This window comes from Cygnus olor, chromosome 2 (assembly GCF_009769625.2).
Source record: "Cygnus olor isolate bCygOlo1 chromosome 2, bCygOlo1.pri.v2, whole genome shotgun sequence".
Taxonomy (NCBI): Eukaryota; Metazoa; Chordata; class Aves; order Anseriformes; family Anatidae; genus Cygnus; species Cygnus olor.
The window spans coordinates 54,689,054-54,701,794 of NC_049170.1; the positions used below are offsets into that span (position 1 = coordinate 54,689,054).

Below are 12,741 nucleotides of genomic sequence, written 5' to 3' on the forward strand. Positions count from 1 at the left end.
CCGCAACCCCCGTTCCCTGTACCTCTGTGCCACTCAGGGGGAGGAAGTAGAAGAGGGTAGATGGGGGGGAACGTGTTTTTAGTTTGCTTTTAGTTCTCACTGCTCTGGTCTGATAGTAATAGACAGTAAATTATATTAGTCTCCATATGCAGTCTGTTTTGCCTGCAGTGGTTAATTGCTGAGTGATCTCCCTGTCCTTATCTCAACCCATGAGGTTTTTTTCATCATATTTTCTCCCCCCGTTTCTTTGAGGAGGGGGAGGAAGAGAATGGTTGTAAAAGAGCTTAGCTTAGCTAGCCAACAGTGTGAAAACATCACATATTCTTGTTCTTCTTTTTGTTGTATTAATGAAATTGAAAGAGACTGCTTTAACCCATCTGAGCCTTTTTTGGCTCTGGGGTTTCTCTCTTCTTTCATCTCCTTTCCATCTTTTTTCGTAATATCTGGTCCAGGAAAGAAAAGTTATATTGCTTTCTCCCAGCAATGTGGCTACTAAAAATATTTCTAACGTCAGCCCCTACTGCTTTACAGGAAAGCTGTGTAAACATCAACATAGAGATTTGGGCTTGAATTCTAGATATTATCAGAACCAAAATTTTGTTACGTTTTGATATTGACATATTAAAAACAAGAAAACGAGGCTTCTTGTTTCAACTAAAGGCTGACAGAAGTGATTTTTCTCTTCTTTCCAAGAATTATGTCCATCAGCACATGTAATTTTCTGTTAGTAAAGGGCTAAATTATGGATGAATATCTGATTCAGTTTGCATCTTCAGCGAGGTCAGACAGAAACTCAGGAGATCTGCTTCTGATCTGTTCTCTTCTTCTGCCACCACATTCTTTTCTTTCCACTGTGAATACCACTGTTCTTTTTACAGAATTAGGAAATAGAGCACACATACAGGAACTTTGTGTTAGGTGTCATTGAGTCATGCTGTACGGGAATTTACAGAGCCTCATCCTTAATGTAGTAGGTGTAAATTAATGTAGTAATTTACATTACTTGTTTTATACCCTGTTGTGTCTGCTGTGCTTAATTGAGTTGCCTATGGATAGTATTCATTCAGGAAACTCGTTCAAACCTCTGAAGTAGTTATGAAGCTGTGCTACAACCAGAGCTGGAACACATGTATTTCAGTCAGTTGAGGTAAATTCCTTACATAATACTCAACATGATAATACTTAAATACAGACATAGTAAGTTTCCCTTATGTTTGCAGTGGAACTCTGGTCTTGTAGAGAGCTATGTGAAACAGCTGTAAGATTAGAACTGTGCCTTGGGTGAAAGTTTACATATGGGCAATGTCATGCAAGAGGGATGGTGGAAGTGTGCAGAGCTCACTTCTTGCTACATGGACTTTTACTTCCTTGGGTAATTAAATCTAGCTACATACGGCTTGCAAAGCTAGCTTTGCTATCTTTTCTGCTTTCTCTACCACCATTTTTATGCAAGGTGAGGGGTTCCTTACAAGTTGTATAAAAGTCATCTTTGCAGCAGCTTTAAATTAATCTGAGGAGAGGTGATTGAAATAGCAATATGGTCTGTCTTTGTAAAAGAAATTTCTCAAATGCATTTTGCCTGGAATAAGAATGGCTTTTTCTGTATTCCCAGTGTCACACAGCCTCAGGAAGGGAGAACAGTAAAACACCTTGTGATTGCTGGTTTTCTTCTGAAAAACTTCTGCTTCTCTGGTTCCCAAAAGTAGTAAATGACAGTATCGAAGTATTGGTGAATTCTCTTTCTTAGTGATTGCTGGATGATTCCCTTGCTGGGTGAATTCCATCTTGTTGATCTAGCATTTTAGATATTTCCTCTGATTAACCTTATTATTGAGTTACCTATGACCAGCATTGTGACCTACGTTCATCTGTTGTCAGCAGATACAATGAGCTGTCTATATTTCACATCACTTTTGTGTTTTAACTAATATAATAACATAATATAGTGCTGTGCGTTGTCTAGCTTTGATATGATGGTGTGTGTTAAGGGAGATATGCACATTGCTTCCTGGTGAGATCAAACTCACCTGGATCTCTTAGGCTCACAAAACAGACCATTGTCATTTGCCTTTGGAGGAGCCTGCAGACTGGTGTCGTGTCTCGGCACTGCTGTGTGCCAGCAGTTTCATGCATTTGCAGCCTGAGCATACTGATCTGAAAGTAACTCAAAAAGAGTAAAATTTAAATAAAAAAACAGAACATGGAAGCGTGAGACTCTTCCTGCATAAAAGGGGGAAACGGGGCAACAGAGAAGAGTGTGAAATAAATTACATTTGTCAGAAATGAGGTCTGTATCTTGATTAGCTCTTAAAAGAGAAAATCTGGCCTTCTTTGCATTGAATTAGTGCACAGTGTGTGCCTGAATGAGGAAAAGAGGAAGTTGAAATAAGGAGTAAAGGAGAAAAATAAGAGGCTAAAGATTGGGAAGAGAAACCAAAACATTTTGAATCTCATTGGAGACTTAGGAAAATTATATGGAAAGATCATTCATAGCTACCAGACAGTATATGTTAACCACAGAAGAGAACTTGTATGTTAACAGCTAAGGAAAAAGATCATACCTACAGATAATTGTAATAGATGTGTGTATTGTAGCTAGTATGATGCTGCTTCAAGGACATCTGTAATGTTAGAGTTACTTGAATTTTACTTTTATTGTTCATTCCCGTTAGTCAGTTCCTTTTCATTCCGGCTAACATACCAAACCTTCTGCTGAGGAGTAAGAAACACAGTACAGTTGTTCTTATCAAAAAATGGTAACATTTTGAGGCATTTGGAAAATGTCTCATAGCTCGATACTGATTAAGAGTAGTGTCTACCTGGTGTAGAGAATTTACTATGCCAGTCTGAACTTTGCAGCTTTTGGCAAGAACAACAGGAACACACTGCAAGAAGTTTTGCAGACTCATCATGTTGGATCTGTGAATTCCTTTCCCTTTGCTATTTCTGGTACCAAGCAGTATTTGTCATTTGTAAGAGATGAGTTGCTGAAGCATTCTTTGTATGAAAGACTCCCACCATCTACTCAGAAATGCTCAGCCAGCCCAACCGTTTTAAAAACTACTCCCATATAAGAAATTGCTGTCCTATTTCCTGGAATGCTTATAGTGAGACATTCTAATTGTTATTTAAGTTTTCTGATGGTTTTATGCACGCTCATTAATTATCCATTAAAATAAAAGTTGCAGTGTTGCAAGGCACATGCAAATCACTAAAGGTTTTGGAATGACTTGAAAGAGGCTGCTGCGTATCCTGGCTACATTCTAGTGTTGACATGACTAACTCACCTAAGCAGGGTTTCTCTGTAGTATTGTGTATTATATAATAGTGGTTAGGGCTAGTTGCTAACTTCACGAGGTTCAATGTGAACGGTTAATCTTGACATTGTAGAACTAAGGGTTCAGAAGTACTATGGTTTTCCAAATAGAAATAAGTATAGCTGTAAAATTGGGTGTGAGGTAAAATCATAGAATCATAGAATGGTTTGGTTTGGAAGGGACCTTGAAGATCATCTAATTACAACCCCCCTGCCATGGGCAGGGACATCTGGTCTTAAACCTCCAGGGATGGAGCACCCACAACTTCTGCAATCACCTGGCAGCATCACTGGTGCCCATGTGAAACAGCAGCAGTGGATAATAGTCCTTAGGCTGTACAAGGCTTGGCAGTCTCTTGGTGACATCCCTGATATGGGTCCAGCAGACTTCTCAAGAGCAAATCAAATAGGCAAATGGATGCCTGGGTGTCTCTGTACCTTTCACAAAAGAGTCTCCTACTACCATCACCCATTGAGTTTTCTAGTTGCACTGGTTATTATGTGGGGAGCAGACAGGGCTGTCTTACTCAGCTCCACCCATGCAACGGGTCTTTCCTTTTCAGTTAGCAGAGGGATGAAGTGGTTCTGTAAGGACCCCCCAGGCTTTGGGGGAAGACTTCCTTCTGATAGTACTTGTCATTGCCAACTTCTGTTCTCCTGTGTTCTTGTCCCCCTTTCTGTTTGTGCTGGTGAGGGAGTTTTGGGCTGTTTGGCTGTGGAATGGAAAACATAAGTTGTGCCTCATTCTTACTTGAGTATGGAACTTGGGCACATTCAGTATTCTCACTTGAAGTTCCCTTAGTAGAAACAATTTGTTCTGTGTCTTTTCTTTGTTATGAATTTCAAATTTTCAAAGAAGTGAAAAGGATGGGTTGAAGACCCAGCTATACGAGGAACTTTGAGGCTTTGGGCAGAGCCATTCTTCTGAACCTAAGTGAGTTGGAAAACGGTCTTCCTGCCCTGGTTGACTTTCTGTTAGTCCATCAAACTTGCAGAGGGAACTCCAAATACAAGTGCCCGAAAACTCAATTAGAGTCCTATAGTTAACTTGTTTAGGGCAGCCTGGCCTGTCTTGACTGCTGTGTTTAGGGGAAGAATCATGGGAGCAAAACGGCTCCCATTATTGACTAAAAGTCAGGCTAGTTTTTAGCAGGGGGACAGCAAGCTGGGATTTATAACTTCTGCAGACACTGCTGCTTGCAGGGGGCGTATCCGTCTTGACTCTTACTTTTATACCACACAGGTGAACAGATTATTTTTACAGAATGCAGTATACAGAACAAAAAGTGTACAGCCAAAAAGCTATTTGCAGTAGAAATTATAAAACTTGTCTTCAGAGAGTCAATTCTAACAAAGTCTTATTTATTTTTAATATTTCCTGCAGGAATATAGTAACAGAGAGCCGTTTATATTCACAATGCATATTTTTTTAATTTCTCACATTAGGAATCATTCTAAAACCAGAAGACAAAATATTATGCAAATTTTAATTCTCATGCAAGACATCTAAAGATATGTTTCCATGTAGCTTCTAAAAGCAACTACTGTTACAGTAGGAGTCATAATCATGGAACAGCCCAATGATTGGTGTACTTCATTGTCCTGTCTTCAGTACCCCAAAGTGTACAGAACTGTTACATTATGTCTTAGAACAGGTTAGAGAACTTCTGATTCCTATCCACAGCTTGGGAAATGAAAATAGTATCATAAACTTTGTTAAAATAGGTAAGTTTGTTAAAATAGGTTTGATAGAGGAACCAATGAGGAGAGGTGCTGTGCTGGATCTCATTCTCACCAACAAGGATGGGTTGGTGGGGAATATGAATGTCAAAGGCAGCCTTGGCTGCAGTGATCATGAAATGGTGGAGTTCAGGATCCTGAGGGCAGTGAGGAGTGATGCATTCCAGCAAAGAGGAAGTTGGGCAAAAATGCCAGGAGACCTGCATGGATGAACAACAAGCTCCTGACCAAGCTTAATCAGAAAAAGAAGGCCTCCAGAGACTGGAAGGAAGGACACACAGCCTGGGAGGGATACAGAGCCATTGCCCGAGCAGCCAGGGATCAGGTTAGGAAAGCTAAAGCCCATTTAGAATTAAATTTGGCCAGGGACATCAAAGGCAATAAGAAAGTCTTCTCTAGGTACGTCAGTGATAAAAGGAAGACTGGAATTGTGGGCCCTCTCTGGAAGGAAACACGAGACGTGGTCACCTGGGGTATGGAGAAGGCTGAAATACTTAATGACTATTTGCCTCAGTCTTCACCAACAAGAGCTCCAACCACATAGCCCAAACACCAGAAGACAAAGGCAGGGACTAGAAGAATGATGAACCACCCAGTGTAGGAGGAGATCAGGTTTGAGACCATCTAAGCAACCTAAAGGTGCACAAGTCCATGGGACCTGAAGAGATGCATCCAAGGGTCCTGACGGAACTGGTGGATGAAGTTGCTAAGCCAGTGTCCATCATATTTGAGAAGTTGTGGCAATCTGGTGAAGTTCCCACTGACTGGAAAAGGGGAAACATAACCCCCTTTTAAAAGGGGGAAAAAGGGAAGACCTGTGGAACTACAGGCCAGTCAGTCTCACCTTTTTTCCTGGCAAGATCATGAAACAGATCCTTCTGGAAACTGTGCTAAGGCACATGGAAAATCAGAAGGTGACTGGTAAAAGCCAACATGGCTTCACTAAGGAAAGATTGTGCCTGACAAATCTGGCCTTCTATGATGGGGTTGCAGCATTGGCGTATAGGGGAAGAGCAACTGACATCATCTACCTGGACTTCTGCAGAGCATTTGACACTGACCCCCGGGATATCCTTGACTCGGCATTGGAGACATGGCTTTGATGGATGGACAGCTCTATGCATAAGGAATTGGCTCGATGATCTCACTCAAAGTGTTGTGGTCAACAACTCATTCTCCAAGTGGAGATTAGTGACAAGTGGTGTTCCTCAGGGGTCAGTATTGGGACCAGCACTATTTAACATCTCTGTGGTGACACAAACAATGGGATTGAGTGCACCCTCAGCAAGTTTGCTGATGACGCCAGTCTGTGTGGTGTGGTCGATACACTGGAGGGAAGGGATGCCATCCAGAGGGACCTTGACAGACTTGAGAGGCAGGCCTGTGTGAAACCTCATGAAGTTGAACAAGGCCAAGTGCAAAGTTCTGCATGTGAGCTGGGGCAATCCCAATCAGAAATACAGGCTGCGCGGAGAATGGATTGAGAGCAGCCTTGAGGAGAAGGACCTGGGGGTGTTGGTTGACGAGAAGCTCAACATAAGCCAGCAATGTGCTCTTGCAGACCACAAAACCAACTGTATGCTGGGGTGCATCAAAAGAAGCATGGCCAGAAGGGCTGTGGAGGTGATTCTGTGTCTCTACTCTGCTCTTGTGAGACGCCACCTGGAGGACTGCATTTAGCTCTGGGGCCCCCAGCACAAGAAGGACATGGAAGGATTAGAATGAGGCCAGAGGGTCATAGAGATGATCAAGGAACTGGAGCACCTCTCCTATGAGGGGAGGCTGAGAGAATTGGCTTTGTTCAGCCTGGAGAAGAGAAGGCTCCAGGGAGACCTTAGAGCAGCCTTCCAATACCTAAAGGGAGGGGGGGCCTACAGGAAAGCTGGGGAGGTACAGATAGGACAAGGAATAATGGCTATAAACTAAACAAGGATAGGTTTAGATTAGATAAAAGAAAGAAATTCTTCACAATGAGAGTGGTGAGGCATTGGAACAGGTTGCCCAGAGAACCTATTGATGCCCCATCCCTGGAAGTGTTTAAGGCCAGGTTGGATGGGGCTTTGAGCAACCTGATTTAGTGGGAGGTATCCCTGACCATGGCAAGGGATTGGAACTAGATGATCTTTAAGGTCCCTTTCAACCCATACCATTCTATGACTCTGAAAATGCATTCAGTTCTCTTGATTATCTGTCTATTAATAGTTGTATTTTTGGCTCTTTGAATTGGTGGCATTTCAAACAATTACGTGGCAGAAAGTTTCATGAGCTAATTAAAAGCTATGTAAAATGCGTTTAATTTTACATATAGATTCAAGTTGTCTGGTGTTTATATCAACATTAAAAATAGGAGCAAATAAAATATTTATATCACAAATAAGTCTGTGTCATTCTTCCAAAATATGCCCTGATTCTTTAAGTTACAGATTACTCATTAAGTTGCATTTCACTTAACGTTTCTGATAGCTGTAGTTTCTCATTGACCCATTCTTACACTTGCTAGTGCTCACTCCAAGAAGAAGCGTGAGAGAGAAGATGAACTAAATGAGTGCATATACAGTCCTGGAGGCATGAATTTTCAGTAGTGCTGTTACTCAGAACTGCATGTAGTTCATGGAGAGCTATCAGCTGCTTAAAATAACCCAGTCCTTGAATCCAGTAGTTCTTGTATTCTGCTGAGATTGCGTTTAAGCAGACGTATTATTATTCTTCAGTGCCAGAATCAGGGACTTGGAAAAAGGCTACTGAATGATTTGTCATTTGAATTTTCATTCCTTAGACTGCCTTATCTCAAAACGGATAAATCATTGTGACACCTGGTATTTCTGACCCAAGGTGTGGCCCACATTTCTAGTTCTGCTTTGGTATTGGACACCAGCAGTTTGCACAATAGGTTTTTGATTTTTCCAGACTGGTGCATAAAAGATAGTAAAGCACTATACTGACACTATACAAATGAATTTATTCAGGAAAAACTGATCACCCTTCACCATTTATCCTTTCCATACACTGTCTGCTCTTTGATACTTTAGTACTGAGGGTTTTAGCCTATGAAGTGTGTACTAATTGTCATCCAAGTATTATTCATCAAAGTCTTATTCAATAATTTGAAAGGATGAGGATGATATATTTTTACAGATACATATATACATATACAGATCCAGATATATTTTTTAAAAACATTTTTATAGCCATGATTTTTTTAGTTTATAATCCTCATTTTTTCTCTTGAGAGACAGCCTTTTTTCATAGTCTTTCTTCATAGGAAGGGGATGCAGGCTTGTCAGGAAGGTTATTTCTTCTTTCTGTTTTTTATTTTAGGTTATTACAGGTTATTTCTGTATTCCTTCTGTTCTGGACTAGTGCAGAAAGTGTCTGGAACCTCAATGCAGCCATTACAGCCATACCTATGTCAGATGCCCTGTACTGTACCTGTGTAATGATTTTTTTTTTTCTGAAGCTGTGGAGCAAAACTATGCTGGGACATTTACCTTCTCATGACTGTTGTGATCAGGTAAAAATGATGTAGAATCAAATATGGGCCTGTTTCTTAGCTTCTGCATCAAATTTTTGGTGGTCTTCGGGATGGTCTCTTCTGAGGACTGCGTTATTGAGAAAGTTGGCCTAGCAGGCTCTGCAGTGAACCCATAACTGGGTGCAGGTGCCAAAGATGATAAAAGGAGCAGTAAGGAGGGTGTGAAAAGGACGAGCTTGACGGCTTGAATTTTCACTGGAAAAGGGCAGTAACATAGAGTAATATACAAAGAATTTGTTCTCCAATATCATCATTCTGTGCCTGGAGAGAAGACAGTTCTCACTTGAAAAGCAATTGCTTCCCCCTTCTGGCTTTCATGGAACGACTAGCTAAATTTATCTCACCAAAAGGTTCTTTTCACTTACTAGGGATAACTTTTTATTGTAATTGTTTGGGATTGATCTCTGTGTTATATATTTAAAAAGTCACTAAAATTGAATGAGTAGGTAAAATGAAGTTTTCTTTATTCAGAACTCTGCCTCTCAGATGACTGATTATACTGTTTGCATTGCCAAGCAGTCCCAGAGAAACAGGGGAGAAGAACAACGTGAAAAACTCAAAGGATAAATAATATCGAGGTGGTTTGTCCTACTGGCAACAAATGTAGCACTGTTTCCACTGGATCTGTGCTAATTACTACTTTGATTTTTTAGCCATGAGTAACTAAATACCTTATTTTGAGCAATTATTTTTTGTTCCTTTCCTCAACACAAAATGAAAATCAGATCTAGTTTTGAAAGATTTTCTTTGTAATCATCGATCCTGGGAGGTGCTATCCTGTATTTGCTGTCTTGCAGGGCTAGCCATGGGTGGAGTTGATTTTGCCATTATGTGTGGTCTGCCATATGCATCTGTATTCTGTGCCTGGTGAAACTGGTATTGTGCTGTTAGATGTATAGTTGTTTTGGCTCTAAATGAGGAGGAATCCATTCGTATTAGTGAAATTAACCTGAAATAGCACAGAGCTGATGGAAAAATGAAAGACAGTTACGTAAGTTCAAGATAGGTTTTAATTGGCTATTAAACCTAAATTAAGTCAGAAGCATGGAAAGATATGGCTCACATTTACAGATTGTCTTTTGTGAGAAATGCTCTAACAGCTTCTTCATGTTTGAGAACACATTTAGGTGTACGTATATATGATGTGTGTTTCATCAAACCTTTAAAAAGGTGTTTCAGCAACCATTTTGCCTCTCTGCCGTGCCATGCATAAATTGTCTTCAAATTGCAGCAGGGGCGGTTTAGGCTGGATATTAGGAAAAAATTGTTCGCTGAAAGGATTGTAAAGTATTGGAACAGGCTGCCCAGGGAAGTAGTTGAGTCACCATCCCTGGAGATATTTAAAAGACCTGTAGACATGATGATGCTTAGGGACATGGTTTAATGGTAGACTTGTCAGTACTAGGTTAACAGTTGGACTTTATGATATCAGAGGTCTTTTCCAACCTCGATGATTCTTATGACTCTTTGTTGGATTTTGCTAAATGTTTTATCTGTGAGGGGAAAAGGTAGTGGTACAGTCATTAACAACTAGTAAACAAAACAAATAGTAAAAAGAAAAAATGAAAAAAAAAGGATACATCACTAGCATCAAGACATGGAGGAGTGGAGGAAGTGACTAGAATCTAGAGGACATGCAGAAAAATGGGGGGAGTGTTCTTAGCTGTTTGTCCATTTGTCAACAAGAGCCAACAACTGTTTGTCCATTTGCTGACTGTAGTCAACATATAATGTACAAGACAATCTTTGAAGGGTTAGCTAAAATTTAGTAGTTCATTGTGCCATCTGTAGACCATGGGAAGTTTCTTATGCTTAATCAAAGTATTCATGTAAAAGAGAACCAATAATGACAGATGAGAGTATTGCAGCTATTGAGACCATGCAATGCTTAAACCTTCTGACTGAAAACCTAAATTTCTATCAATTGATTCTCTTATGAAAGTATTGAAAAATATACTCAATTTATTCCAGTAACGGTCCTGCAAGTCTGAGCAGAAGCATGAGCTGAAGTGATTTTGCTTTAGGGGAATTTAGTGTGACTTTAGTGTGTACTCCCCTTTGTTCAGTAAGAGTAACTATGCGTTACAGAGTGTCACAATTTTCTCCCCGATGAACCTTAGTGATAGAATTTCTCTCACCTAATTTTAGCTGTCTCAGAATTAAATACCTGTGTGGTAGTCATCTAAGTTCCCTTTGTATGTAATGGAGAGAAACGGAGAAACCTAGAGGGAACAGAATCCCTTCCAGAATAGGCTTTTAGAAAAAAGGCAGCTAATATTATACTAACACTAAATAATAAGAAGAAAAGCATCAACAACAAACTTCACATTTAGATATATCTTTTATACAGAAAATCAGAAGTTCATTTTAATATCATGCATTGGTAACTCCATAACAGAAAGACCTCATCCATCTTCCTGCCCTGAATTTATGCTTACTACACAGAAAATTGCACAGAAAAGCTTATATAGTGGAAGGGTAAGAGCTGGAAAGCTGATAAACCCTGTCTGTTTTGGCTACATGGATGATATATACCCAAACTTATGCTAGGCCTTAAAACTTTCCATACAGTGGCAGTGTATATCAAAAGCTAAGACACATACAAACACACGACTGGCATGTTTCCTTCCAGAATTTCTGGAAATGAGCTGTTCTGGCAAATATTAAATAAGTACATCTGATCGCAAAAGGTGTGCCTCACTGAAGTGCTTGTTCCCAGTTCCATGAATTCTTGTCTTTACTTAAATAGAACAACAGAAAATAAGGAAACTTCATGGTATTTTCAGCTTCTTTTTACTCAATCCTTTCTTAGGATTGTGAAGGTAAGATGCCATGAGTGCTACAGTAAGTCAATAGGTAAAAACTGAAATCCATGAGAAAGCTTTCAGTGTGTTTTTTCAGTTAATTTTGTTTTTGTAAGTAGAAAGGAATTAGGGGAACATCTTCGCCTCTACTTCCTTGGTCTTTGTTGGTCGCATAGATCTATCCATTACTTCTGCCTTTTCTGATAAATGTTATGACTAAACCTCTATTTAATCTGAATGAGCAGTCACATAGCAGCTTCCTTTGATAAGAAAAGAAGTGACAAAATGATTCTCTATTCAAGCTCCAGCTTCTCAGAAATCTGTTGAATGTCTGCTTTAATCTTAGTGCAGAGTTACCAAAGACTTCAACGGTGTTAGACAACCAGTGCTTTTCTGGTAGTAGTGAGTCCGTGTATGTTCTGCATGAAGAGTTGGACATAACCTGGTTCATAACCACGGTGTTTACAATTGTGATCAAAACATAAGATGATACTCTCTTATCCTGTTGTTGCAATAGTTTTCCACAGTAGGGACCTAGTGAAGGAGGGTGATGGGGGCAGGGAAGCAGGAACAGTGACATAAATGCAGCAAGAAAGCTACTGGATTGACCCCTCTGCTTTATCTGTTCCAGAATTCCAGCAGTGTTTCGAAGAACTCTTTCAGTTGTGACAAGGGATCACAGTAGGTATTTCTTTAATATTTGGTTTAATAGCGTCAAGTGCTGTCACATTATTTGTGGTTTAGATTTTTGAGATAGCTTTCTCTGAGACATGTCCAGCTGTGCAAAGTTAATTTTTACTATCCCTCTGTGAGATAAAAGCTGAGCATATTTGAAGAGCTTACTTTTAACTTAGTGACTGTCATCTTCTGATTGTTCTATTAGGAAGGATATAGGTATCAGGTAAGGTATCTGGTTTCACCCTCAACTGGGAGAAGTAGCAGAAGTTAGAGGAAACAGTATCTGTAAACTAACCTGTGCAATTATTTGTATTATATTAGTGTCTGTTACAGTTTGGGGACTGGTTTTGGATTCACCTCAGTGTTTCTCAAAGCAGATTTCAAGATGGTATCTATCTGCAGTGTTTTACAGACCACTGGTGAATCTACTAATTTGTAAAGCATTTGTGGAGTTCTACAGAGACCTGTGCAGCCATAAGTATCTGTATGTTGTGGGGATTTTTGTTTTTGCTTTTGTTTTAACTCCCACATTTCTTGCACTAGTGTTTGTGAAAGTTAATTGTATTCATCTTACTGCTTTTCTACACTATTGGTTGCAGAGATTTTTTCATTATAGTTTTCATGTGAAGAACTCTGATATTTGGCTAACCTCTATTTACATACTAAAATGA

The 12,741-nt window shown here is 39.8% G+C and overlaps 1 protein-coding gene across 1 annotated transcript in view; it reads left to right on the forward strand.

The window, feature by feature from the left end:
* The window catches only part of TNS3 (tensin 3), a 255,871-nt gene that overhangs the window by 121,014 nt on the left and 122,116 nt on the right, over window positions 1–12,741 (forward strand). Inside the window, 1 exon segment of the mRNA XM_040549792.1 lies at window positions 12,024–12,073. Coding sequence (XP_040405726.1) covers window positions 12,024–12,073 — 50 coding nt within the window.